Below are 26132 nucleotides of genomic sequence, written 5' to 3'. Positions count from 1 at the left end.
CACATTTGGGACAACCATGACCTGAATGACTGAGAATCTCCAACGTGCCTACCGTCCCTGTATTATTATTTCTTTTTATTTTTCTTATATGTATCCATTTCATGTATTCCTAACTATGTTTATACTTATACCTATTGCGATTGACAAATCAAAATAAATAAAAACATAAAAAAATAAAAATGACTTCAGCAACAGAGTGGTCAATGCTTGGAATGCTCTACCCGACTCCGCTGTTACAGCCTCAAACCCTCACAGCTTCAGTCTCAAACTGGACCTCACCCCGTTCCTAAGAAGTCCTTAAAGGGGGTGTGCATAAGCATACACCAGTGTGCCTACCATCCCTGTCTTACTGTCCCCATTTATCTGTATGTACTTCCTTTGTTCCTGTTTTATGTTCTTACCTATACTTATTATCTTGTACATGTTTGATAAATAAAATAAAATGAATAAATCAACTTAAAAATTAAGCCAGACTTTCTGATCTTTACATGCATTAAATAATTGATTTGGAAAAATCATACTGTAGAGTTTTAGCTGCCTGATTTTTCTAAATGTAAATGCCAATATTTTGACGAGGCTTTCTTTTTCTTTCTTTTTTCCATCTTTTCTTTATACAGTGTATCATCTGGGTACAAATATCTTGTGCATAATATTTGTGGTTAATACAATTTCCTTACCATAACAACAATTACATTACATTCTTATTTTGAACTAGTATATATAATATATCTTGTCGTTGTAACCACCCCCTTCTTAACTCCTTCCCTTCTATATTCATATATGTTCTATATACATATAGAGAGAAAATATACATATCTTATATGTTCATATATTTAATTTCTAATTTCCATTTTTCTTTGGCAAGGCTTTCTTTATCCATCCTGTGCTATCTAGTTTTTAAAATATTGGAACAGCTGCATAATTTTGACCCTTATCAATATACTAAATTTATTTTCGAATAATCCCAATCTGAAAATTCAAGGGGGAGTTTGGTGGGAATTCATAGGTTATTAATACTTCAGCCTTTCTCAACTGGAATTCCTCAGATCCAGAGATTCTGCAAGAGTCTGACACAGAAAAAAACTGTAAATCTGATTTTTTTTAACTTTGCACACTTGCTCACTCTGATGGACATTTTTAAGTGCTATAATTTAACTGCTAGCCTGTTACTATGCTGGTGTTGTAACTCTTGTAAAATATGTATTATTTAGGTTAGAAGTTAACTGTATTGCTTTTATAGATTTGTGACTTTTATACAGGGGTTCCTTAAAACTTGAAATTTATTATAAGGGTTCCTCTAGGATAAAAAGGTTGAGAAAGGTTCTTGTAGATCAATGTTTTTTCAACCTTGGCATCTTTAAAATGTGCAGACTTTTTACTCCCAGAATTCCTCAGCCATCTTGTTTAATCAAGTTTTTAAAACTATTTAGACTATTGCAAGAGGAATTTGGATGTGAAATGATAGTCAACTGAAACAAATAAGGTACAGATGTATAAGCAGCATCTAAAATTCCTGAATAGTTCTCAGAACTGATATATTCTTTTCATGTAGGTTCCTTGTGGGTATAAATCAGAGGTGAGATTCTACTGGTTCGGCCCAGTTTGGCCAAACTGGTAGCTCTGAGGATCATCTGCAAGCCAACCGATTCGCTACGACAATCCGTTGTTGGGCTCGCCCGCCCACCCTGGCTCTATTCTGACCTTTGTTTCCTGTTTTTCAAGCTCAGCTGCTTTGCGCAGCACAGCGGATTGCCATGCGTCAGTTGTTTAACACACAGGGGGGTTGCAGGATTGCAGGAGAAGGTCAGTAGCAAACCCTCTGTGCGTGCACAAAGCACCCATTTGGCATGCATGCCCGCAAAACATGTACTCACTGAACTAGTTGTTACACCGGTTGAATCACACCCCTGGTGTAAATTCAAGAGAGTTCATTTCCTTGTTCCTTGTATATTTAGAATGGGAGGAGAGGATAAAGGGTAGGGGAGAAGGTTAGGATATAAAAGCATTCTCCAAAGCATCCTTTCAACAAGTGAATGAAAGTGTTTAGAGCACTTTGCATAGCATCAGTAAATCTTCTAAGCATTGCCATTGACAGTCTACAAGCTAACAAGATGAATGTCTTCAGTAAGTACCTTTTTTCCAAAGACTGACTAACTGAATTATGGGTTGAATGGAATGCATTTTTTGATATATTATAGCTCGAAGCATAGTCAGGCAAATGTTTAGGCTGGATTAGACATTTTTAATTATTGATTCATCGTACAGTTAGCCAAATATTCAGACTGTATTTGGAATTTTTGTCCACTAATCAAGTTCTTCCTGAGGATCTGATGTTTTATGATGTTGGAAGTATCGTCACGGGATGTCAGCTGTTCCGAGTACAGCTGCCTTTTACAATTGACTGACAATGAATTTGTCAATTATTATTACTATTATTGTTGTTGTTGTTGTTGCTGTTGTTGTTATTATTATTATTCCATGATTAGATTTCAAAATTTCATAACCTTTTATCATTTAAAATCCATTGCCATTGAATCAAGTGGTCAAATGCAAATCAATAAGATGGGTTATAGTAAATATGCCTTGATACATTTCTAATAGTTGTAGTAATAAGAGAAGAGCATACTAAAAATTCATTAGACTCTCAACAGCAGGAGAAAAACACCTGAAGGTAAACGGTGTCTGGCATAATCTTGGGAGCACTGGGGTGATGGGGGCAATCATGCTATTCCCCAATAGTCAGACGCCTTGGAGAACAATGTGAGCTGGCATTTCTGAACGGCAGTGGTGACGCTAGGACTAATGAAATCGAGGCCTGGCTGATGGCAGCTGAACTGACTGCTGAAGGCCCCAGGCTTCTACTTCAGGGCTAGGCCCGGTGCTTCCACCAAAAGTGCTGCACTGCAGGGCCAGTCTGGGACAGCTGAGGCTTTGTACTGCATTGCAGCACCTCTCCATCTCATGCTTGGTCTGCACTGGGCCTCCCAGGGTCTGAGGCAACCCTGCTCAACGACTTGCATGCTCGCTTAAAAATGCTAGGAATGAGAGTGTCCCAAAGGTGCTTTTTTCAGGAAGCAACTGGACTTCCTTGTTTTTTCTCTGAAGACATTTCGCTTCTCATCCAAGAAGCTTCTTCAGCTCAGACTGGATGGTGGGGAATGGAAGGTTGCTGAAGAAGCTTCTTGGATGAGAAGCAAAAACAATAAAAAACAAGAAAGGTAAAACATTTTATATCGCATACTTCTAATTTACCCCATTTCCATATAGACACATAAATTACCTGCCTTGTAAAGATTTATAATGGAAAGAGGTTTTATGTTTCAAATGTTTTCAACAAAACATTTAATGATGTTTTGTTTGTCTTTAAAATTAATATAATTTGTTTAAAAAAAAAACCAAGGAAGTCCAGTTGCCTCCTGAAAAAGCACCTTTGGGACAACCATGACCTGGATGACTGGGAATCTCGATACTTTTAGGAATGTGATTGTTGAGCAAAGCAGTCATGTGGGCATCTTGCTTAATGACCACAACAACTCACAACTGCAATTCCGATCTCAGTTGTGGTTGCAAAGTGAGGACCTCTGAACAATTAAAAAGCCATTCTTTGATGAGCATCAACTGAACAAGGGATCCCTTAAAAGTAAAATGGCTTAGCAACCTGTTCACAAATTACATTTCGGACAGTTAAATCAATTTTTTAGCGTAGTGCTTCAACCTGAGCTAGAAGAACAATTGACAGAGAAAAGATTTAATCATCTCACAATGTTGTACCTGCTTTTTTCAGATTCTGTTTCCCACATTTCCAGTTTTATGCCGAAGAATCAAACCAGTCTTGCAGGAAGTCTTTTAATGCACCCATAGTGTTACAGTTCTGTTAATAGGGTAAATGCAGCTTAAAGGATATTTATTTTTATTCATTCATAGTCGTTTGAGGTCACCCGTAGCCATTGACATATCCATCCTCCAGTTTTGCCATGCATCTATTCCAATATTTCTCAAGCTTGGCAACTTCAAGAAGTGTGGACTTCAATTCCCACAATTCCCCAGCCAGCATGGGGATCTTGTTTTAATTGGGATTCAAAATGGAATCTTCAATTCTATTCAATAAGTTTCATTTATTGAATGTAGAAACTGGTTCAGTAAGGCAATTCTAATTGTTATACAAAAGCAACTCTTGCAGTCAATGCAACAAAAGGGCAATAAGCTACATAATAAAGTAAATATGATACATGACTACAATTAAGCACTACTCAATTAATATAATCCTAGAAACTGAATAGACTTCAAACCCCAAAGATCTTTTCCTTTTAGTTACATTCTGAGAAAGTTTCTGTGCTTTGTTGAGGGACACTTCATCCAGACATGGCTGATGATTAGAATCAACAGTCAGGAAAAGAATTTAGACAGCAGAACATGAGGAAACAGGGTGGGGAGTGCAATTATCAAGTTTCTAAGATGAAGAAAGCAGAAAACATAACCACCCTTTATAGAAATATCTTCCTCAGGGATTTTGAGGTAATTTCCCCAGCTCTGGCATATTCTAGGTGCCTCTAATGAAATTATTTTTAGAAAGCAGTTGGGTTAATAGGCATCAGCAACAAGAAGGAATAATCATTTCAGTTTACAGTCAGATCATCAGTTGGAGCCTGCCGCAATTTTCTGGCAAACTTCTTTATGTTTATAGCCAGTTGCCATCTAACTTTGCTTATAAAGGGAGTATGTGACTAAAGAAGCTAATTGCACAAGCAGCAAAACGCTTCAAACCAAAAAGATAAAACATCCAGTTGTTGTGACTCAACTTTCAGACTTATAAAGGGAGGTTTTAAAAATGCAGAATGCATCCATGTCATGGAGGAGAGGAGATGCAGTAATTCCCAGGACTGAAATAAACATGGAGAAGGAATGTAGTTGGAAAGCTTTGACAGAATTACCTTGAACATAGAAGTAAACATTCCCATGGAAACAATGTGCATTCCACATTGGGCTGCTTTGGAAAAACATTTGGAGCCATCAACAAGCCTAGAAAGCTGCACCTCTGTTATATAACATAGCATAGCATAGCATAGCATAGCATAGCATAGCATAGCATAGCATAGCATAGCATGAGAGTTGGAAGGGTCCTTGGAGGTCTTCTAGTCCAACCTTCTCAGGCAAGAAACCCTACACCACTTCAGACAAATGGTTGTCCAAATTCTTCTTAAAAACTTCCAGTGTTGGAGCATTCACAACTTCTGGAGGCAAGTTGTTCCACTGATTAATTTTTCTAACTGTCAGGAAATTTCTCCTTAGTTCTAGGTTCTGAATCAGCAATTGTGCTGCTTTAATGATGCAATTTATTAAAACAGAACCATCTTTTTGACACCTAGCCAATCCGTTGAGAATCCTACAGGCTTTCAAAATTGCAGACAAAATCTGGCTCTTTCCCCAGACCTTTGGGTCAGAATGAGCAGAATGTCCAATTTTCTGGAGCTATATAGATGGTTCTCAACTTACAAATGAAGTTGAGCTGGCAGTTTTGGTCATTAGTTGTGACATTCATAAAGTGTGATTTTTGAGCTTTTTTTGCAGTGGCCATTAAGCAAATGCCACGGTCATTAGGTAAACCCATTGTTTGCTTTGGGATGTTTTTTCCAGAAACCAGAAGTAAATGTCAGTTTCCAGAAAAAAAAACCACTCAATGCAAACTATTCTAAATTCAGCTGGTTGCCGAGTGCCCAGAATGTGGGCATGTGGGCATGTGAGCATGGGAATAGGCAGATGTTGGAACTTTGAATCCAGATCATAAGTCTCTTTTTGGGGTCTATCATAACCTTGACAAGGACTGTCTATGGTATATTTCAGTTCCAATCTACATGTAATTGTTTCAGTTTTTGATGTTGCGTGTTGTTTTCTTTTGTGTTTCGTGTTTGATGTTTTTTGTACATCTCTCAGAGTTACCCATCCATATCAGTGCTTTATATAAATAAATGTGCTCTGTGGGTAACATAAAATCCAGATGCCTTTGAATCTTTTCTGAGGGATATCAGTAAGTGTTCACTGTAAGGGAAAAATTTTAAGGCAAATATTCCCAGCTTTTTTTTCACCAGAAAAGGGATATTGATTAACAACTCAATGAAAATATCAGCCCAGGTGAACTGCATATATGGGATTTGTTAGGAAAAAAATTGAAAATATAACTGCCAGTATAATAATACTTTTGGATATATCTATGAAGAAAACACACTTGGTATGTCATGTACATTTCTGATTATCACCCCTTAAAAAAGGTAGCACAAAGCTAGAAAATTGTTGTGTTCAAAATCAATTAGTATCAATGCATAGGCAGTTTGAACAATGGTTCTGGAGGAGTGTCAGAGTAGCCAAATATCCACTTGGCAAGAAATATGTTGAGTAGAATGATGTTTTGAATTTTGTAATCTTTGCAGACATCTATCAGAATTCTCCCACAAATCAACATTCAAGTATTATACACTAGATGGCATATCATGAGACATAGCCAGTAAGAAATTGTCCAGGTGGTGTAGCAGCGTGAGACCTAGCCAATAAGAAAACCTCAGATACAGATAATCAGATAATCAGAGTTGGAAGGGACCTTGTAGGTCATCTAATCCAACCCCCCACCCAAGCGGGAGACCCTATACCATTTCTGACAAATGGCAGTCCAATCTCTTCTTGAAAGTCTCAAGTGATGGCGCTCCCACAACTTCCGAGGGCAAGCTGTTCCATTGGTTCATTGTTCTCACTGTCAGAATGTTTCTCCTTGTTTCCAGGTTAAATCTCTCCCTGTTCAGTTTCCATCCATTATTCCTTGTCTGGCCTACAGGAGCTGTAGAAAATAGCTTGACCCCTTACTCCCTGTGGCAGCCCCTCAAATATTGGAAGACTGCTATCATGTCGCCCCTGGTCCTTCTCTTTACTAGACTAGCCAAGCCCAGTTCCTGCAACTGTTTGTTGTATGTTTTAGCCTCCAGTCCCCTAATCATCCTGGTTGCTCTTCTCTGTACTTTTTCTAGAGTCTCAACATCTTTTTTATAATGTGGTGACCAAAACTGGATGCAGTGTGGTCTTACTAAGGCTTTATAAGTGTGGTCTTACTAAGGATTTATAGAGTGGTATTAGTACTTCCCTTGATCTTGACTGTATCCCTCTGTTAATACAATTTAGGATTGCATTAGCTTTTTTGGCGGCTGCTGCACACTGCTGGCTCATATTTAGTTGGTTGTCCACTAAGACTCCAAGATCCCTCTCACAGCTACTGCTATTGAGCCTGGTTTCACCCAGTCTATATGTGTACTTTTGATTTTTCTTGCCTAAGTGTAGGACTTTATTTTTCTCTATATTGAATTTCATTTTATTAGATATGGCCCAGTGTTCTAGTCTGTCAAGATCCATCTGGATTTTGAGCCTATCTTCTTGGGTGTTAGCTATACCTGCCAGCTTTGTATCATCTGCAAATTTGGTAAGTTCCCCTTCTATTCCCTCATCTAAGTCGTTACTGAAGATATTGAAGAGTACTGGGCCTAAGACGGAACCTTGTGGCACCCCACTGCTTACTTCCCTCCTTGTAGACTTAGACCCATTAAGGTCTACTCGTTGAGTACAGTTTGCCAGCCAGTTGCGAATCCATCTAGTGGTGGTGCTATCTATTCCACTTTTTTCTAGCTTACTAAGAAGTAGGTTGTTGTTTACTTTATCGAATGCCTTGCTGAAATCTAAATATATTATGTCCACAGTATTTTGCTGGTCTACTAATTTAGTCACTGTGTTGAAGAATGAAATAAGATTGGTTTGGCATGATCTGTTTTTAACAAACCTCCAGATATAACAGAATGATAGAACTTCAAGGGAAGTCTTCTAGTCCAACCCCCAGTTCAAGCAAAAACCTTATGACATTTCAAGGCAAATGGTTGTCCAAACTCTTCTTAAAAATCTCCAGTGTTGGAGTGTTCTATATTAGCATTCTCCAAACACTGAATTCTGATTGGTCCACACGGACCGCAACCTGATTGGTCAACTGAACTGCCGTGATTGGCGTGCTAAGAATCAGCCGAGCCGATCGTGGGAGATTCAAAGCGCTGTCATTGGCCGCCGAGCTGCGAGCATTCCCTATAGGACAGGGGTGGGCAAACTACGGCCCGCGGGCCACATCCAGCCCGTTGGTTGGTCCAATCCGGCCTGCCTCTGAAAAAAAATTGCTGGGCGTGGCGTATTGCCCTGCGCCATGTGGCCCCCAAAGCTGCGAAACAGCGTGGATCACTCTCAGGGTAGGAAAGAAAAGAAGAACTTTGCAAAGGCCTCGGCTGGGAGTTCAAAATCACCTTCGAGTGCGACCTCTCTGAAGGTGAGTCCCTGCCGATCCCCCTCTTTTTTCCGGGGCTTCCAGGCTTAAACTTTGCAAAGGGAAAGTTTGCAGGTGTTGGAGAATTGCTTGCTGTAATTCGAGATTGAAACTTCAATTACCCTCCCCACCCAACTAATTTTCAGTAAGTGCCACTGACTTCAGCATTTGATTGTAACAGCTTGATTTGATCGAAGCTAAGTATTAGGGTGTTTTGTTTTCAAGTTCAAAGAGATGGTGGTTTGGAAGGGGTTTTGTTACTGTTGGGAGGGGGGGAGCTTGGAAGACCAAAATTTTGAACGTTTTATTTGCTGCATTTTATAATGGACCCTTTATAATGGCCTTTTATAAAATTGGTTCGCCCTCAAACGCAGATCTGATTTTCCATGTGGCTGCCGACAGAAATTAATTGCCCACCCCTGCTATAGGAGAAGGGCTGCCGTGGCTCCAAGATCTGGTACAGGTCTTAACACTAATAAAGAGCTGAATGTACACTTGGTCTCACGACTCTGTGGGAACCAATCTACCCGACCTAACAGGAGCACCCACAACGTGGAGGCAAATTGTTCCGCAGATTAATTGTTCTGTCAGAATATTTCTCTTTAGTTCTAGATTGGTTCTGTTCTTGATTAGTTTCCACCCATTGTTTCTTGTCCTGCCTCTGAGTGCTTTGGAGAATATGTTGATCCCCTCTTCCTTGTGGCAGATCTTTAAATATTGGAACACTGCGATCACATCACCCCTCGTCCTTCTTTTCATTAAACTAGACATACCCAATTCCTGCACCTGTTCTTCATAAGTTTTGGCCTCCAGTCCACTAATCATCTTTGTTGCTCCTCTCTGCACTCTTTCTAGAGTCTCAACATCTTTTTTTATCTCGTGGCAACTAAAACTGGATGTAATATTCCAAGGGTGGTCTTAGCAAGGCATTATAAAGTGGTATTAACACTTCATGTGACCTTGATTCTACTCCATCCAACCCATCCTGAGGGTACGAGGTGATAGAAACCTGACATAGATCTATATATTTGGAGTTGTACTTTTTCTCTGCTGTAGCATCCATACTAACCTTCCTTAACCTGGTTCCTTCCTCCATAAGGAAGATAGGAGCCTATCAGAGGCAAATGCCTGGTCCTACAGCATATGGATGGATTTTGTTTCTGTAATCCAATTATTAAGAAATATTGTGTCTGAAGACAAAGGGGAAGGCTTTGGAAGAACACTTTTTTCTTAGTGTCTCTTCTTTTCAGTTAAAAACCTGAAAAGATGACAGAGGAGTTTTCCACATATGGAAGCATATCCTGGGAAGCACTAACATCTATTTGAGCATCATTTTCAAGCCACATTGATTTCTTTTTAGGTGTTATAACAGCTACTTAGAAGGATTATCTCAAAGAACTAAGCAAGAAAGAATTTGAATAGGAGTCCACCAAGACAATCCTTGGGTACTGGACTAAATTGGGAAGCAAACCCCCTTCCAAGTGGCAACCCTTATCACATTGCTGCCAAGAAAAGAAGATGGGCATTGAAATCAAAAGGAGTTAAGGTTGAAGGGGATATATTTGTTATGAGGTCCTTTGTGTGACCAGAGAAGAGACTGAAATGACTGTGTGTCCATTTTTGCTTGCTTTATTGCAGTTTAGATGTAATGCAGGAGACCTTAGGAACTCTGGTTAGAAGTTGGTTCAATGACACATATAAAAGAATGAAACAAGTGAACAAAGCAAGAGTCAAAAAACTCAGAATAAGAAAAGCCAGGACAATGTCACCCTCATACATGTTCCACTTTTGTATGTGTTTATCCAGTTATTTTCCCACTGCTGTTCTTGGCTGCCTTGGAAAGCTGTGCAGATGACAGAAGAAACCCCCTAGAAGAATGCTTCCATGAAGCTGATTATGAAGAATTTCTAGAGATCGCCAGGAATGGTTTGAAAAAGACATCAAACCCAAAACATGTTGTGGTTGTAGGTGCAGGAATGGCTGGGCTTAGTGCAGCCTACGTTCTTGCAGGGGCTGGACATAAGGTAAGCCATTGATCTTTGTCTATCAACAATTTGCTTGGAAAAGAACAGGACCATTCAGCAAAAAGTCAAGTTGGCACCTACAATCATGCAGTTGAAGCCCCATCAATTTTATGTCCATCATGATGCAAATAGGAAAGGACAGATTTTCACTGCACAATCATAGATGCCATATTCACTTTTTTGGCCCCTGGTCCCATTGATGAGCGCCTCAGTGGAGAGAATATGTAGGTGACATTTCATAGGCTCAGCAAACTTTGGCATCTGCTCCCTTCATTCTATTCTTGTAGCTAGCAGAATTTCTCACCCTCACCATCACAGATAATTCCTTGGGATACAATTTCCAAGGAATCTGAGAGCATCCACCCGTAAGAGAAAATGTATTCTGGACAGAGATACTAATCTAATTTGAGAAGCAGATCCTCACTTCTCTAGTATATATTAGGTGGACGCCCCAGCAGTATGATAAGGTACAGAATTACAGACTATGCACTTCCTCAGAATTTCAAAATGCAGAAAAGAAAGGAAATCCAGATATCAAAAGGAAAAAATAACTCTAGTTTATTTCAACCTTGTTCATTATACTTCTCCCTGCCTTATTTCCTTATGTCTTTATTTTCATCCAGTCCGTATGCTGCTTCCTACATACCTTCTGTTATTTGAACTTTTCAAGTTCTCCTTTTGAGGACCTTTCCAACTCCATTTAACCATAATTTTCCCAGACTCACCTTCCCTTTCAGCCCTTTCACTCTTCATTCAAATACTGGTTTTGAGAGTTCATTCTTTCTATATGATCAAACCATCTCTTGAGACTTCTTCCATTCCAGTCATCCCCTTTTGAATACAATCCCTGTGCTTCTATCAGTCATTCATCTTGATCCAATCCACCCCTATTTTCTCTCTCTCTTTCCTGCTTCATTTAACTTTTGTATCTCTCCTGACATAGCCTGCTCTGATTCCCATAGAACAAAGTGGGTAGAAGCACACTCCTCTATAGGGCCATTTCTTCCCATCCAACCTCCAAACATTAGTTCAGCATTTTCACAGCGTCTTCATATTAGCCTAGGATTGTGATAGATAATTAAGTGCCATCTGCATATTGCTGACCCCTCATCCTTAACAGAGATGATATTAAATAAGAGAGGAGATCCCTGGGGCATCACATATGGATATAAATAGGAATTGTTTATCCCCTGTGACTACTGACTGAAAGCACTTACTTAAGTAGAGGCATAATTACTTTAGAATGGGGCCTCTTATTCCCAACTCTTGGGTAATCCAGAGGGATAATATGATTGCACCAAAAGTAAATGAAAGGTCTAGTAGAATTATGAGAGCTGCATTCTCCCCTCCTGATCTATATTAACATTCTTGAAAACCTGAATTCTGATTGGTCCACACGGACCGCAATCTGATTGGCTAGCTTAACCACCATGATTGGTGTGCCAAGAACCTCCCGCGATTGGCCGAGAGATTCAAAGCCCTGTCATTGGCCGCCGAGCCGCCAGCCGGCTCTATAAGAAAAGCCTAAAATAAGTCATAAAGCAGCAAAGCAGAGAAATTTAATAAGAAACAATTGTCAAAATGATGGAATGGTTTTCCTATTTGCCTCCAGGTGACGCTTCTTGAAGCTAGTGAACGTGTGGGAGGACGAGTGAACACTTATCGAAATGAAAAGGAAGGCTGGTATGTCAATCTGGGACCCATGCGTCTCCCTGAGAGACACAGGTGAGATGTGAGATGATAATGTTTACTTATCTCTTCTCCTTGCATACCAAGAAACCTGGAGGGTCGTGGAGGTATGTCCCGAAACAACATTGCTATTTTAGACTCTGGGAACGCCAGACAACATTAAATTCCACATATTTGTAAGGGTGGTTCAGTAGCCATTTAAAGCTTGGCAACAGAGCCTACAGCAATTTATACTTAGTGAACAGGACAAATGTGATGAGGAATAGAACGGAGTATTGCTGCCGGAGCATTCACAGGTTTGGTTACGCTAATTCCCTTTAGAATTAAGATGGCAAATTAGGTAGAAACATCTACGTTGGCTTTCAAAAAGCTAAGCAGGTCCAACCTGATATTGCTTAGTATTTGGATGGGAGACTTCTAGGAAATCCTAAGACTGTAGGTTCTAGTGGGAAGTTTTTAAAAAAGCATCCTAAAAGCCAGGGCAAATAATTGGGAATAAAGCAAGTTTAATTTGGATTGGAATCATTTTGTTTGATCTTATTTTCCTTCCAAGTATCTATTCATGTGAGAAAAATATGATTTTCATAAGACAAATGACTTGTAAGAGTTTGTCAAGCAATTTAAGAGTTGTTGCTGTTTTTCTGTGCTGTTTTTCCCCCACTCTTTTTAATTGGTAGCTCTTTCTTTTTTTATGGACAGAAAAACCTGTGTTGAAACTGGAAATTCTGGCTAAATGTGTGCAGTTTTTCTTTCTATATGTAAAGCAAAGTGAAAGAGAGACAGCGATACTCCAGAAATGATAGCAGAATAATTATTTAATCTTCACATTTGCACCTTAATTCTCTTAATAATCAGGTACAATGCTTTTAAGTGCTATTTTCTGCACAGAACTATACATTCTATTGTTTTTTCCTTTCACTGTTTTTTCTTTTCCTCTCCCCAGGATTATCCGGGAATATATCAGAAAATTTGATCTCAAGTTGAACGAATTTTTTCAGGAAAATGAGAATGCCTGGTATTTTATTAGAAACATCAGGAAGAGAGTATGGGAAGTCAAGAAAGACCCCGGCGTCTTCAAATATCCTGTGAAGCCCTCAGAAGAAGGCAAATCTGCTTCCCAGCTATATCGAGAATCCCTCAAAAAGGTTCAGATAAGTCGTAAAATTTATCTTTAATCAGGAAATTTATCCTATGGCTAAAGATAAAGATAAAGTTATTCAATCAGACATCAGTGGTATTTGCACAGTTCTCGACCCACTTGCTGAATTAATCCATTTTCTGAATGGGTTTTAATTTGATGTTTGAAAAGCAAGTTATTTTAATGAGCTATGTTTACATAAATATGAAAAAAATGAAATAAGCTTGGATTTCCCACCTGTATACATTGGCTTATGTGCTGCAATTGTCATCAATGTGCACTGGTTTCGAGCAGTGAATTACATAGACAAAACGGTACCAAAAGCATTCTCCAAAACTAGTTTCCTCTATCATCCAGAGCTGTCCTCAGGGTATGGTAAAAAAGCCAAGATGAAGGCCATAATGGGGTGATTGCAGTTCTGCCTGTTTTTTTAATGTGCATGGAGGGTTCCCATCTTGACAAAATGATAGCTGTTGAATTCTTGATTGTTTTCCTGCAGATGCTTTGTTACCAGCTTGGGTAACCTGATCACAGCAAGGGGAGAGTTGAGTTTGTTGGCTGATAATAGATGGTAGTTAGCCCTACCAATCAATGGTTGGGGTGTGGTTTCTTCCTTGATAGTTCCTTGATTGGGCTATTGTTTCTTCTTTGCTGAAGTGTATCTGGTCCTGCTTTGGCTTCTTGAGGTTAATTGCTAGGAAAGAATTATTCTGGGCTATTTATTTCACTTAAGTAAGTAAAGGTGTCAACTTTGAAACGACTTCAGCGGAAGCCATATTTCCTTCTGCTTTGCTTCTTAATTGCCACTCTTGCGGGGAAGGGGGAGTTAGAAAGGACTGGAATGCCGTGCCTGAGTCCATTAGACAAAACATCTACCGGACAGGGCATGTGGACCAAGGTTATGGCAATGAACATCTGCTGAAACCGAGGGGGAGCTACTGACAGACTGATTGGTTAACATGACCCAAGACATCTGAGTGGGTTGAGAAGTGGCTATTATTATTATTATTTTGAAGCATGAGAATAAGCCAGAGCTTCACCTTTCTAAGTGCCATTATGATGTACTCAGTAAAAGGTCTTTCAAAGCCTGAATGGAACTTCCGAGTCCTGATTCAATTGGATCCATTGCTCAGAACCATGACAGAAGTTACTACTAATAATACATTGGTTCTTATTTTTAAAAATGCTACCCTTGCTAGAATGCATGTGTCAATACTACATTCTTTTAATAAATCTTGCTCAAGAGAGCTCTGAGAGATCCTTCTTATGAATAAACTGTTTTATTTCAGAATAATCCTTAGTAAAAAACAGCTTTTGAATGTGGGACTAGAAAAATGGCATTCAGAAGTTAAGGCATTAGCACCTGGGATTTCTACACCTCTTAAGGTTGTAAAGGTTGGGAAACTCTGGTCTAGCCACTCCATGCCTCTGATGGATTTATGCCTTTTAATAAAATGTGTTAGTCTGAAATGATAGTATCAGACTCCGCCTGATTGTTAACATTAGCCCCGGGCGTCTCTTGAAAATACAACGCCACCTTCCATTTGCAGGCTTATGGTATCCTAAATACACCCTGAGCAATATTTAATTGCCGTTGGGATGAATTAAAAAGGCTCATTCCTGCAACTGCTTTCCATATCGGTCTCCAAGACTCACAGAGAAAGGTTGGGGGTCAGTGTCAGTCAACGCCAATACAATCTGCTATTTGTAGTCTCAGCAGATTAAAAGATGACCAGACATAGATAAAGTTATTCAATCAGACATCAGTGGTCTGATTGAAGGCACAGTTCTGATCAGGCACAGTTCTCGACCCACTTGCTGAATTAATCCATTTTCTGAATGGGTTTTAATTTGATGTTTGAAAAGCAAGTTATTTTAATGAGCTATGTTTACATAAATATGAAAAAAATGAAATAAGGCTGGATTTCCCACCTGTATACATTGACTTATGTGCTGCAATTGTCATCAGTGTGCACTGGTAGCCAAATTCCCAAATCATGATCAAGTGACTGCAAGGATGCTGTGGCCAGTGTAAGAACCTATTGTAACATTTTTCAGCATTTCAGTGACTCTTCAAACTTACATGTAAGTTTAGTCACCAAACAGTGAAATGGTTAACTCAGTTAAGTGACAAGAGAAGAATACTGTAAAATCTCCAGTCAGAGGCGGTATTTGCAGGTTTGCTCCCTGTTTATATACAGTGCTGTGTCCTGCCAGTATTGGCAAAACTGTGGTTTTCTCCTTGATTAGGGTTTTTTTTCTGCTTGATTATTGATCTGGTGTTAATACCTGCTTATCTGAGTGTTGGTTGCTGGACAGGATATGTTTTGGTCTTTTTTATTTCTTTCAGCTTTTTTGTTTGAACGGTATGTAAATGTGATTTAAGTCTATGTGTCTACTGATAGCTGATTTGGAGAATGCCAATCTTCCAGGAATTCCCTAGCAGTTTTGGGTTTTGTTTGGTCTAGGCTGCTGATAGTTTCCTAGTTGAAAATATGATCGAGTCAGTCTATTAAGATTAAGGGTTTTTTGTTGTGTCTTCTGATTGCTAGTTGGTATTCATGGATGCGCTTTGCTGGTCTCCTGACTGTATGTCCTACACATTGGCTGTAACAGTCCTTACAATGTAAGTTGTAGATGATGCCTGTTTTTTGTGCTTGGACTGGATCTTGTGCTTTATTTGGGATGTTTTTGAAGGGCTTTAGTTGGCTTGTGTGCTATGGCAATGTCATGTGGTTGTAATAGTCTGTTGGTTGTTTCTAAGATATTATTAGTGTTTTCCTTTTCACAACTTGTGTCAGTTGTGCTGTGGTGGGTTGAGTGGTCAGGCCCTTTTTGATAAAAATAGCACAAGTACTCATTTAGTTGGAAGATGGTTCGCTTTCCTGATGTTCAAGGTTGCTGCAGCATGTTTGTGCTCAACTAAATAATTCTTACACAGCTTTTCTTATGGGAGGTTAGACTGTTACTGTAATAATGGATCACTTGTTTAGTATTAGTTGTTTTTCAATAGACTTGGCTTTCTAATTTGCCATCATTCCCTGTGCTGTAGGGAAATCCAGGAAGGATAGCATGTTGTGGTTGTTTTTTTTCCTCATGTGAATTATATTCCTTGGAATATGTTATTGATGTTTCATGTGCATTCTCTACTTGTTTCTTTTTTATTATGACAAAGCTGTTATCTTCATATTGGATCCATACTTTTGGCGGTATATGTGGTTTCATTATAGTGCTATAGTTTTATTATATCATACTGATTTTAATAAGTTTCCCATTTGTCATAACCTAGTTATAATCTGTACAATATAATAATCTATCAGTATTGATTCTGCACTTGTCCTTTTTAGGCGTGTCTTTTTTCTTTTGTTTCATGTAATACATTTTTAACTAAATGCTTCCTTTCTCCTGTCTCCTTTCTCCTTTCCAAATCATTCTCAGGTTATAGAAGAATTGAAAAGGACTAACTGCAGCTACATACTAAATAAATATGACACCTACTCAACAAAGGTATTTGGATTGTGCCCTGAAACCATATCTGAATGAGATGGAATATAATTAATTTAAAGAGCAAGCTACCATGCTGTCTCAATGAACAATCCCCTTCTGTTTTGTCCTCCCAAATTCTGGGTCAGAATTGCCAATACTTTCTTTTGTATGGGTAGATCTTAATAGGCATATACACTTTTATAAGTGTATCATTAAATTAAATGTATATATGCAAAGTTAAAGCATTGAAATGCAGGCATATACATGGACACACAACTACAAATTTTAAAATATAGACTATCTTCCTTTTATAACCCTGCTTGAGATTTCTCCAGGCATTGGTCATATCATCTCAAGCTTTATCCCCTTTATTGAACATAATGTAACGGTAGTCTTCAACTTAAAACAGTTTGTTTAGTGACCATTCAAAGTTACAATGGCAGTGGAAAAAGTGACTTATGACTGTTTTTCACACTTATGACCAGAGGTGGTATTTTGCAGGTTCTGAACAGTTCTGGAGAACCGGTAGCAGAAATTTTGAGTAGTTTGGAGAACCAGCAAATACCACCTCTGACTAGAGATTTTACGGTATTCTTCTCCTGTCACGCCCACCAAGCCACGGCCACAGGACCAGTAGTAAAAAAAACTGAATCCCACCACTGCTTATGACCACAGCATCTCTGTGGTCATGTGATCAAAATTCAGACACATGGCAGCTGACTCCTATTTATGATGGTTGTAGTGTCCCAGGCTGATGTAAATCAATTTTTGCAACTTTCTGACAATCAAAGTCAATGAGGAAACCAGATTCATATAACAACTGCAGTGATTCATTTAACAACTATGACAAGAAGGGTTGTAAAATGGGATACCCACTTAACAATTGACTTGCTTAACAACAGAAATTTTGGGTTCAGTTGTGGTCGTCAGTCAAGGACTATCTGTAAATTGCTTTCAACAAAATGGAAGTTATTTAAGAGACAGATTATTCCCTGGAGGTCATTAATTAGAACAATAACAGTATGTTCTGCTTTGTGCTTAAACCCCTAACTCAACATCTCCTCAGAATTAGAAGAATTTGTCCTATTTGCAGCCCACCAGTTACAATCTGAAATCAAGCTGCTTGCTCTGAAATGATGTTTTTGAACAAGGTATTGCAGACAAATTTAAGGATTTCTCTCCCCAAACAGGAGTATCTAATTAAAGAAGGAAATCTGAGCCGTGGAGCTGTAGATATGATTGGAGACTTACTGAATGAAGATTCTAGCTATTACCTGTCTTTTTTTGAGAGCCTGAAAAATTATGGTCTCTTCTCTTACGAAAAACGGTAAGCAAACCTGCATCACTTGCATTGTCCCAATTTAAAGATTAAATCCTTGTTTATCCGTTGAAGGATCCATGGGAATCTGCAAGGGACCGGAGATAAAAATCTGCAGGAGGGCAGGCACATGGTCCCAGTCATATCCTCCCTATATTGGTGCGGGAATGTACACAAACCTTTAACACTTTGCTACCAAATGAAGTCATGGCACAGTTATGTTGGATATAACCCAACATTAATCCAAACCACAAGCTAGCAACTGAAACCAAAACCAACATACTATTGCAGTTGCAAGAAATGGCAATTATCAGTAATGGTAATATTATCAGTAGATATTGATTTTTATATCAGTTAGAAATGGCATATGAAGTAGATTGTCATTTGTCCGGTCTTGTTCTGTATGTAACATTCTGGACTGTAAAAACAGCATTTTATGTTAAATCATTCTACAAGGCACAAAGTCTTACTCTTTGTATTTTATTAAAACACAATTAATTCTAAAATAGACAAAAAGAATTTTGCAAACTTTGTTCGAATTGCAAATATTCACACAGTCAGTTTCTATATCAAGGCTTGTTGTATAGCATTTGCTTATCCAAACTATACACAACTCAATAGGAACTAAGTTGTTCATTTCAACTCAGGCATAAATTTCCCTTTTTATATTCTCCCTCATCTCAGATTTATGTAGTTATACTTGACAGATATTTCTGAGTAGACAACTTGAGATAATGCCATCTTTTCTTCCAAAAATAAATATTTTTACACAAAATACGTTAAAAATGTAAAAATATTTTATCAATATATATTTTCCTAGGATAAATTTGTATAGATAAAATGATATTGCCAATAAATTTGAAAGGCATTTTTAATCAAACTTATTTCATATTTCAGATGTCTGCTTATTTAAGAATTAAACAAAAGCATGATGATAGTAATATTTTTTGTTTAATGGCCCTTCCAGGTGAGATCCCTGATATAGTATCACTAGATATTGTAACATTGTAAGCCACCCAGAGACACCTCATGGTGAAATGGGTAGCAAATAAATTTGATAAGAAAAAATAATAAATAATAGATAGCAAAGTAAGAATAAAGCATATTTTTGCTTTCTTTCAAATCTGCTGTCAACTTCTTTTCAGAACTGTTTTCATTTCATTGTCCTGTGACTAAATGGCTTTTTATTCACTAATATCATTATCCAATATTAGCAGAGCAGTTTTTTACTTCCTCTGTCCTGTTTGGTTTTGCAGATATGATGAAATTGTTGGTGGATTTGATCAATTGCCTATATCTATGTATCAAGCCATTGCGGAAATGGTGCATTTAAATGCTCAAGTAATCAAGATACAACATAATGCTGAGAAAGTCAGAGTGGCATATCAAACTCCAGCAAAGACCTTGTCATATGTGACAGCCGATTATGTCATTGTATGCTCCTCATCAAGGGCCGCCCGTCGCATCTATTTTGAACCTCCCCTTCCTCCAAAGAAAGCACACGCTTTGCGGTCTATCCACTACAAAAGTGGCACCAAGATCTTCCTCACTTGCTCTAAGAAGTTTTGGGAGGCTGATGGCATTCATGGTGGGAAGTCCACAACAGATCTTCCATCCCGATTCATCTACTACCCTAACCATAACTTTACTAGTGGCATTGGAGTTATTGTGGCCTATACCCTTGCTGATGATGCCGATTTCTTTCAATCTCTTGATATCAAGACCAGTGCTGATATTGTCATTAATGACCTTTCACTCATCCATCAGCTGCCCAAGAAAGAGATCCAGGCCCTCTGCTACCCCTCAATGATTAAAAAATGGAGCCTGGATAAATATGCTATGGGTTCTATAACCTCTTTTGCTCCTTACCAGTTTCAGGATTTTATTGAAACAGTCGCTGCACCTGTAGGCAGAATCTACTTTGCAGGGGAGTACACTGCCAGAGTTCATGGTTGGTTGGACAGCACAATTAAGTCAGGGCTGACAGCAGCAAGAGATGTGAATCGTGCTTCTCAGAAGCCATCAAGAATCCAGCTGATCAGTGACAATCAACTTTAAGAAGGAGGTCAACACAACGAGAATTATAAACAACCACTTTCCCCATTCTGGCAACTTCCAGGTGTTTCAGACTAAAATTTCCAAAATACCAACTGGGAATTCTAGAAGCTGTAGTCCCAGGAGTTTGGAGCTAGAAGGAATTGGGGAAAGTAAGCTGATTTGGCCTAACTAAATTATCAAATTATATCAGCCAAAACATGTCAAACTAAGAGCATTTTAGGGGAAACAAAAATAAACCACAGAATGAAAAGGATTACTAGCATGTCACCCCAATTTGGAAAGGAAATCCTCTCCGGAAAATCTATATATACTACGAAAACTCTCATTTCTGTAACCTTTAACTGGGAGAAACAGTGCATTATAGGGCAAGAATTTTTGAACCAAAAATACCTCTAGTGAGCTAACTTACAAAATGCATCCAAAATCCAGAACCCACGATTCTCCTGGAAGTAAAATTTGGCAAATTTTATGAAACATTTTATGAAATGATACAGTTTCCTGCTTGAGTGGGAGGTTATATTAGAAGACCTCTAAAGTCCCTTCCAACTCTGTTACCCTCCAAAAAAAAGTATCATAAAAACAGCTTCTGTTATAATACAAGACGCCATAAAACATTTACTGTGCTGATGTTTTACTGTGCTATACAGTTCACCATGCACTATTTTCAAGGCAGATACAAAAGTTGGGAAAGTGTCCCAACTTTTCAGTGAAGGTAGTACATTAGCTCTGCCATTGTTCAAGTGATTGAGGAATCTAGTAAAGAACTATTTCTAAAGGGATGACCAACAAGTCATGGATTGTCTAGTGCTGCAATAAAAACAGGATCCTCCTGTTGCCCTTTCCAAAAAGGAAAGGAAAAGAAACAGGCAATTGTTGTTAAGGTGGCTTTGTGAGTTTATGCTACTATTTCATTTTAAAATATCTCATATGTATGACCATATTTCTTTGATACGTAAAGCATCTACTGGTCCTAAGCTTTGATTCTATATTTCCTGCAATTGTCAAAAAATGCCAGTGCTACAGTGTCACTGATGGGGAAGAAAGCACATTATGGCATCAAGCAGGCCTGTAGACAACCGTAATTTGTAACTTCTCCAGTTTGTAACTTCTCCAGCCTTCCTGTGACTAGAGTTTTAGAAAACCAGGAATATAGAAAATGGTAATAAAAACATACATTATAATTTTCCTTGCCTCTTCAATTTGTTTGTTTGTTTCTGCTTTGGCTTGGGCCGAGAGATGGAGAAATCCCTGGGACTCTAAACTGGCTAAACCAGTTTAAATTAATCTGGTTTTAAATTAAAATTAAATTATTTTTTAAAATTTAAACCACTTTTTAAAAAATGCAACATGCTTTGCATTTAGAACTGCTAATTATTAGAAATTCTGTATAAGAACAAACAAGCAGTACAGTGAACATGTGCTTTACTGCTCAACTATGTAACTGTAATAGGAAACGCTTCTTAGACCAAAAGAGCATAGAGTATATACCATAGATCTAAACTGTTAAATACTGTCATCTACTGGCTAAATACTACTGTAGTTGTTGCATAAAATACATTCCAACAATGAGTTCCAACACTAATGAATAGTGTATGGGTGGGAAGAAATCTTAAATGAATGAAGTCTACAGTCTCAAACAGATAATGTCATCTGGTTACTACTGCATGTTGTCAACTTTCACAATCCAATTGGGCAGACCAACTGTAAAATTCCCAGGAGTAGACAGAAATTAACAGCTAAAATAGGGGAAGCTACTATCTCCTTGAAGCTTCTTCAAACAATCATGTATCTTCTTGTTAACTTTCAACCATGTTAGCTTTTCTGATGAGCAACTTTTGAACAAGCTGACATGCTATTGCAGGGGTGTCAAACTCATGGCCCGTGGGCCAGATGTGTTAGGCGCTGGCCACATCCACCCCTCTTTTAGCAAAGGGGGGGAGTTGCAATATGTCACGTGATGACAATGTGGTGATGTGAGTTGACACCCCTGTGCTGTTGTACTTGTGAGTTTTTCTAATAAAGTTATTGCCCTGCATTAAAACATCTTCTATGGTCAGGATGGCTATTTTTGTTCTTTTAATAGATATTTTATCTGATCTTCTATATGAAGAATGGCAAAGAACTATTCATGAAGTAGTTCCTTTGTTTTGGAAGAGCTCTTTATGTTTCTGCAGGTTAATTTGACAAAATTATTTCTCAATTATTCTTTACTAAACGTTATATGCCAATAAAGACAATTGTTGCAGTTATCATTATGTTTCCATGGTCCTTATCTGCCATTATTTACCACAGATAAGAACCACAAAATCATGATGGTGACTGGAACAATTGTCTTTATTGGCACATAAAGTTTAGTATATCTATTAAAAGCACAAAGTAGCCACCCTGGCCATACAAACATTCTAATGCAGTGTTGGAAGAATTATCCTTCTGGGTTCAGTTCCAAGTGGGGAAAAAGACACTGGAAACATGGAGGCTATTTGAAAGGTTTAATGGTGGACAGGACCACATGGCCTGGACCTCCAGAGTGAAAAGGAAGGATGATCACATGCTTAAAGGTGAAGGAAGAGGTCAAGAAAAAAAGGGCTGATATGCTGAAAGTGCCTGGGTATTAGGCTTCAATGACGCCACTATACTCCCCGACGGAGTGAAGTCTGACACGTTGCCATGTTTAGGGGCGAGTGTTCCAGTCCTGATGATCCCGAGATGGGCCAGTTTAGATGAGGATTGACAGCTCCAGGCATAGCACTTCTTTTCAGTGCGAATGGCTGAGTGGAGAACCGATCCTACCTTCAGACTGGCTTATCAGCTGTTTGGCGTTTCACTTTTTTCACATAGGGATTTTCGGCTCCGTCGGGCTGGGGCTGGCGGTATGGATGACAGGGTGGGGCAGCAGCTGGGGAGGTGTTGTTTGGAGAAGTGTACAGTGGTTAGGATTAGAGGTGTTGTTTGGGGAACTGCACAGTGATTAGAATTGATAACAGTTAACGTTGCGGGGTGGTGGCACACAGGGTTGATGCTAGGGGTGGATGTTAGGTGTTTGCTGGGCAGATGTTAGAGGCTTATTGGGGGTGGAAAGGGATTATAAAAAGCACTGAGAGGCAGATGCTCTCAGCAATGGTTTTGCTCAGAATTGCCATTTGTTGCTGCTGTTGGAGGAAACAGATCATAATAAACACATCTTGTTACGATGGAACTGTGAATAAAGTGGTTTATTTTTAAAGTTTCATCGAATTCCAATGGAAGCTGACAGAAAACCAGCACTCAGCAATATCTTCCTCATTTGCGAGACAGCTGCTTGAGTAAAGACCCAGAATGGATGGAGAAAGAGGGGTCTGAGGAGGTTGAAGATAGTGGTGAGAAAAGACAGGAACATGAGTACATGTGGGAGAAGAAGGAGTCTATACCAGAGGCAGCACAGCCAGCAGTTAGACCAAAAATAAGAGAAGTGCGATTGAGTGAACTTGTCCCTAAAGGGGATAAGTTGCAATATCCTCAACAAATGGAACAAACATTAGATTGGAAAGTCAAATGGTGGCCTGGATCAGAAGAAAGCTGGTGGATGTTTCCACGAAGTGATACAATAGAACTTCTTTGGAAGTGGTGGTTCCTCATATGAATGAAGCATTAATTCTGGGTTTAGCCTGGCAAGCTAAAATTGGTAGTTGGTCCCCATCCACCAAGTCATAATGACATACAGCGAGCATCTCAACATGTATTGGAAGACAAATCACAGCTATTACCAGTATGATCCTATCCAATTGAATATGAGGATTTGGCTGATGTATTTAAGGAAAGTGGAACGGATTGTTTGCCGCCGCAACACCCAACAGATTGCGCCATAGAATTGATTCCAAGAGTACCATTGCCCAAGCCACAAATGTATTCTATGACTCAAAAAGGATTAGAAGAAATGAGGAAATATATTGACAAAAATTTAAAGAGGGGTTTTATTACCCCAGGTTGGTCTCAGATGGCAGTACCTGAGAAAAAAGATGGTGGATTATGGCTATGTGTAGACTATCGAGGTTTAAATGCGATCTGTGTGGAACCTTTATATCCGTTACCACCAATGAAAGACTTGTTTACTACATTAGCACAAGGCCATATATTTACAAAACTTGACCTACACAAAGCATATTATAGAGTATGAATTTGAGAAGGAGACGAATGGAAGTCAATGTTTAATTGTCCACTTGGTAGTTATTACTACAACATGATGCCATTCGGGTTGCAAGGAGCTCCAGCTGTATTCATGCAACTGATAAATGAGGTGTTACATGAACATTTGTATAGAGGTGTTTTAGTTTATTTCGATGATATTTTGTTTTATTCTAATTCTGAACAAGAACACATTCAATTAGCAAGACAAGTGCTCAAAAACATATTAGATGCCCAACTTTATGTGAAACTCTCAAAATGTGAGTTTCATACTCAACAGCTGGATTATCTGGGTTACCATATTTCTGAATGAGGTATTGAGATGGACCCCAGGAAAATAGAAACTGTATTAAACTGACAAGCCCCTACCACCAGGAAACAGTTGCAAAGTTTCTTGGGATTTACAAACTTTTATAGACAATTTATTCCATGCTTTGCCAATATCGCTTTACCTTTAACAGATTTATTAAAGACCAAATCTATCGGAATTAAAAATCCAAAAACAAGTACTACATTACCATGGACAGATAAATGTCAAAAGGCATTTAATAACCTAAAGGACTTGTTTGCAAAAGAATCTGTGTTGAAACATCCAGATGTAAATTTACCATTTATTGTCCAGGCAGATGCCAGTGACATACCAGTGGGAGCTATGGTACTGCAAAAGAAAGTGGAAGGGGTTCTGGTGTCAGGACAGGGACGTGCAGAGGTGGAGAAGACTGCTGCGGTTTTCGGACACCTTCTCTAGCATCTGGAGCGATCCCTAGGGGATACACGAACCCCGGAGAGGTTCGTGTCAGTGTAGGAGACTCTCGAGTCGCAGGGTGGGGGTAGGCAACCCCCTGGCAACAAAGAGAAGAGCTCCTGAGCCCAGCATGGAAGAGCCAGCTGCCAGTTTATGGCAGCTCCATAGTCCGGTCTGCCACCGACATGACTAAGCAAGATAGTGACAGTCTGTAAGATCGGAGTAGCAAGAGGTGCTGAAAGATCATAATATAATATTGAAGATTGAAGAATGACAGTGGCATGAGAGATTTCTTTTCCTGGTTGTGAGCAGCATTTTTGGGAAGCCGGAGAGAAAGGCGGCCAGAAAAGCAGCTTGAAAAACGAAAGTGTGACAAGCGCGAACGGAAAGTGTGATCACTAGAGCGAAAGTGTGGATTATAGCTTTTGAAAGGAAAACCCTTGGGAGAGAGGAAGAACGTCGAAACCAGGAGATTGGAGGACCTGAATTTGTGAGTGATTTGGTATTTGGGACTATATTTTTGACAACATTTGAGAAGTAGGAGGTGACGGAGGAGAAAGAATTGCAGCATTGAAAGTGACTTATTAACTCTCTGAACTGTGCGTAATAGGATTATTGACTTTATTTAATATGGTTGGAAGGACAGATTGTTAAGCGATCGAGAAGAGAAGACCATTGGATTTTGGAGGGAATAATAGGTGAAGGAGATTTGTACATTGAATTCAAAAGTGGGAAAGGGAAGAAGGAAGAAGAGGAAGGAGGAAGAGACCAACGGAAGGCTGGGAAAGATTGACCCCTTACTGCGATTATTCAGCACATTATACCACTCTTTTCCCAGGGTGCTGGAAAGAAACTCAAAACTTAAACCTTTAGTTTGAAGATTGACTATAAAATTTACTCTTTTTTTTTCTTTATCACATCACTGTATCTGTTGGAATTTCTATTTGGTATTACTTTAATATTATCATTTTGGCACTATCTTTACAATTTGAACCCCTTGCTGCTTGCTTATTGACTTCCTGAAATTAAGGTAAACTTTTCTCTCTTCCCTCTTCCCTTTTTTTTAGCCCTTCTCCTCCCTACCTTAATCTCTTAATAATTTACATAAATTTACTTACTTATAGAAAAAAAAAGGTATACTGTCCTTATAGATTTCATTGACAATTGATTTGATC

The 26132-nt window shown here is 38.8% G+C and overlaps 2 protein-coding genes across 3 annotated transcripts in view; one reads left to right on the top strand and one right to left on the bottom strand.

Annotated features, from left to right (window-relative positions):
* Positions 1-26132, bottom strand: part of LOC148126801 (uncharacterized) — a 183895-nt gene that overhangs the window by 249 nt on the left and 157514 nt on the right. The gene's annotated exons all lie outside the window — the stretch shown is intronic.
* LOC113454890 (L-amino-acid oxidase) lies at positions 1773-21232 on the top strand. Of its 2 annotated transcripts, XM_087928611.1 has the most exons (7): positions 1773-2124; positions 10145-10362; positions 11975-12087; positions 12995-13196; positions 16628-16696; positions 17866-18002; positions 19250-21232. In XM_087928611.1, the coding sequence occupies exons 1-7, from the start codon at positions 2034-2036 to the stop codon at positions 20049-20051; spliced, it is 1632 nt and encodes a 543-aa protein (XP_087784737.1). In that variant the 5' UTR covers positions 1773-2033; the 3' UTR covers positions 20052-21232. The 2 variants fall into 2 exon arrangements, with proteins under 2 accessions (XP_087784737.1, XP_087784739.1); XM_087928613.1 differs by lacking the exon at positions 10145-10362 and having other exon boundaries at positions 1946-2124.

This window comes from Pseudonaja textilis, chromosome 2 (genome assembly GCF_049901715.1).
Source record: "Pseudonaja textilis isolate UNSWEBS1 chromosome 2, rPseTex1.2, whole genome shotgun sequence".
Classification (NCBI taxonomy): domain Eukaryota; kingdom Metazoa; phylum Chordata; class Lepidosauria; order Squamata; family Elapidae; genus Pseudonaja; species Pseudonaja textilis.
Note: the sequence above shows the minus strand (reverse complement) of the source record. Positions and strands in the feature narration are given on the sequence as shown.

Bases quoted from the DNA above. Each gene is read 5' to 3' on its own strand.
- LOC113454890 (XM_087928611.1), top strand. From the start codon at position 2,034: ATGAAAGTGTTTAGAGCACTTTGCATAGCATCAGTAAATCTTCTAAGC. The intron at 10,363-11,974 runs GTAAGCCATTGA...ATTTGCCTCCAG, and splicing joins TTGCAGGGGCTGGACATAAG to GTGACGCTTCTTGAAGCTAG. The intron at 13,197-16,627 runs GTTCAGATAAGT...AATCATTCTCAG, and splicing joins ATCGAGAATCCCTCAAAAAG to GTTATAGAAGAATTGAAAAG.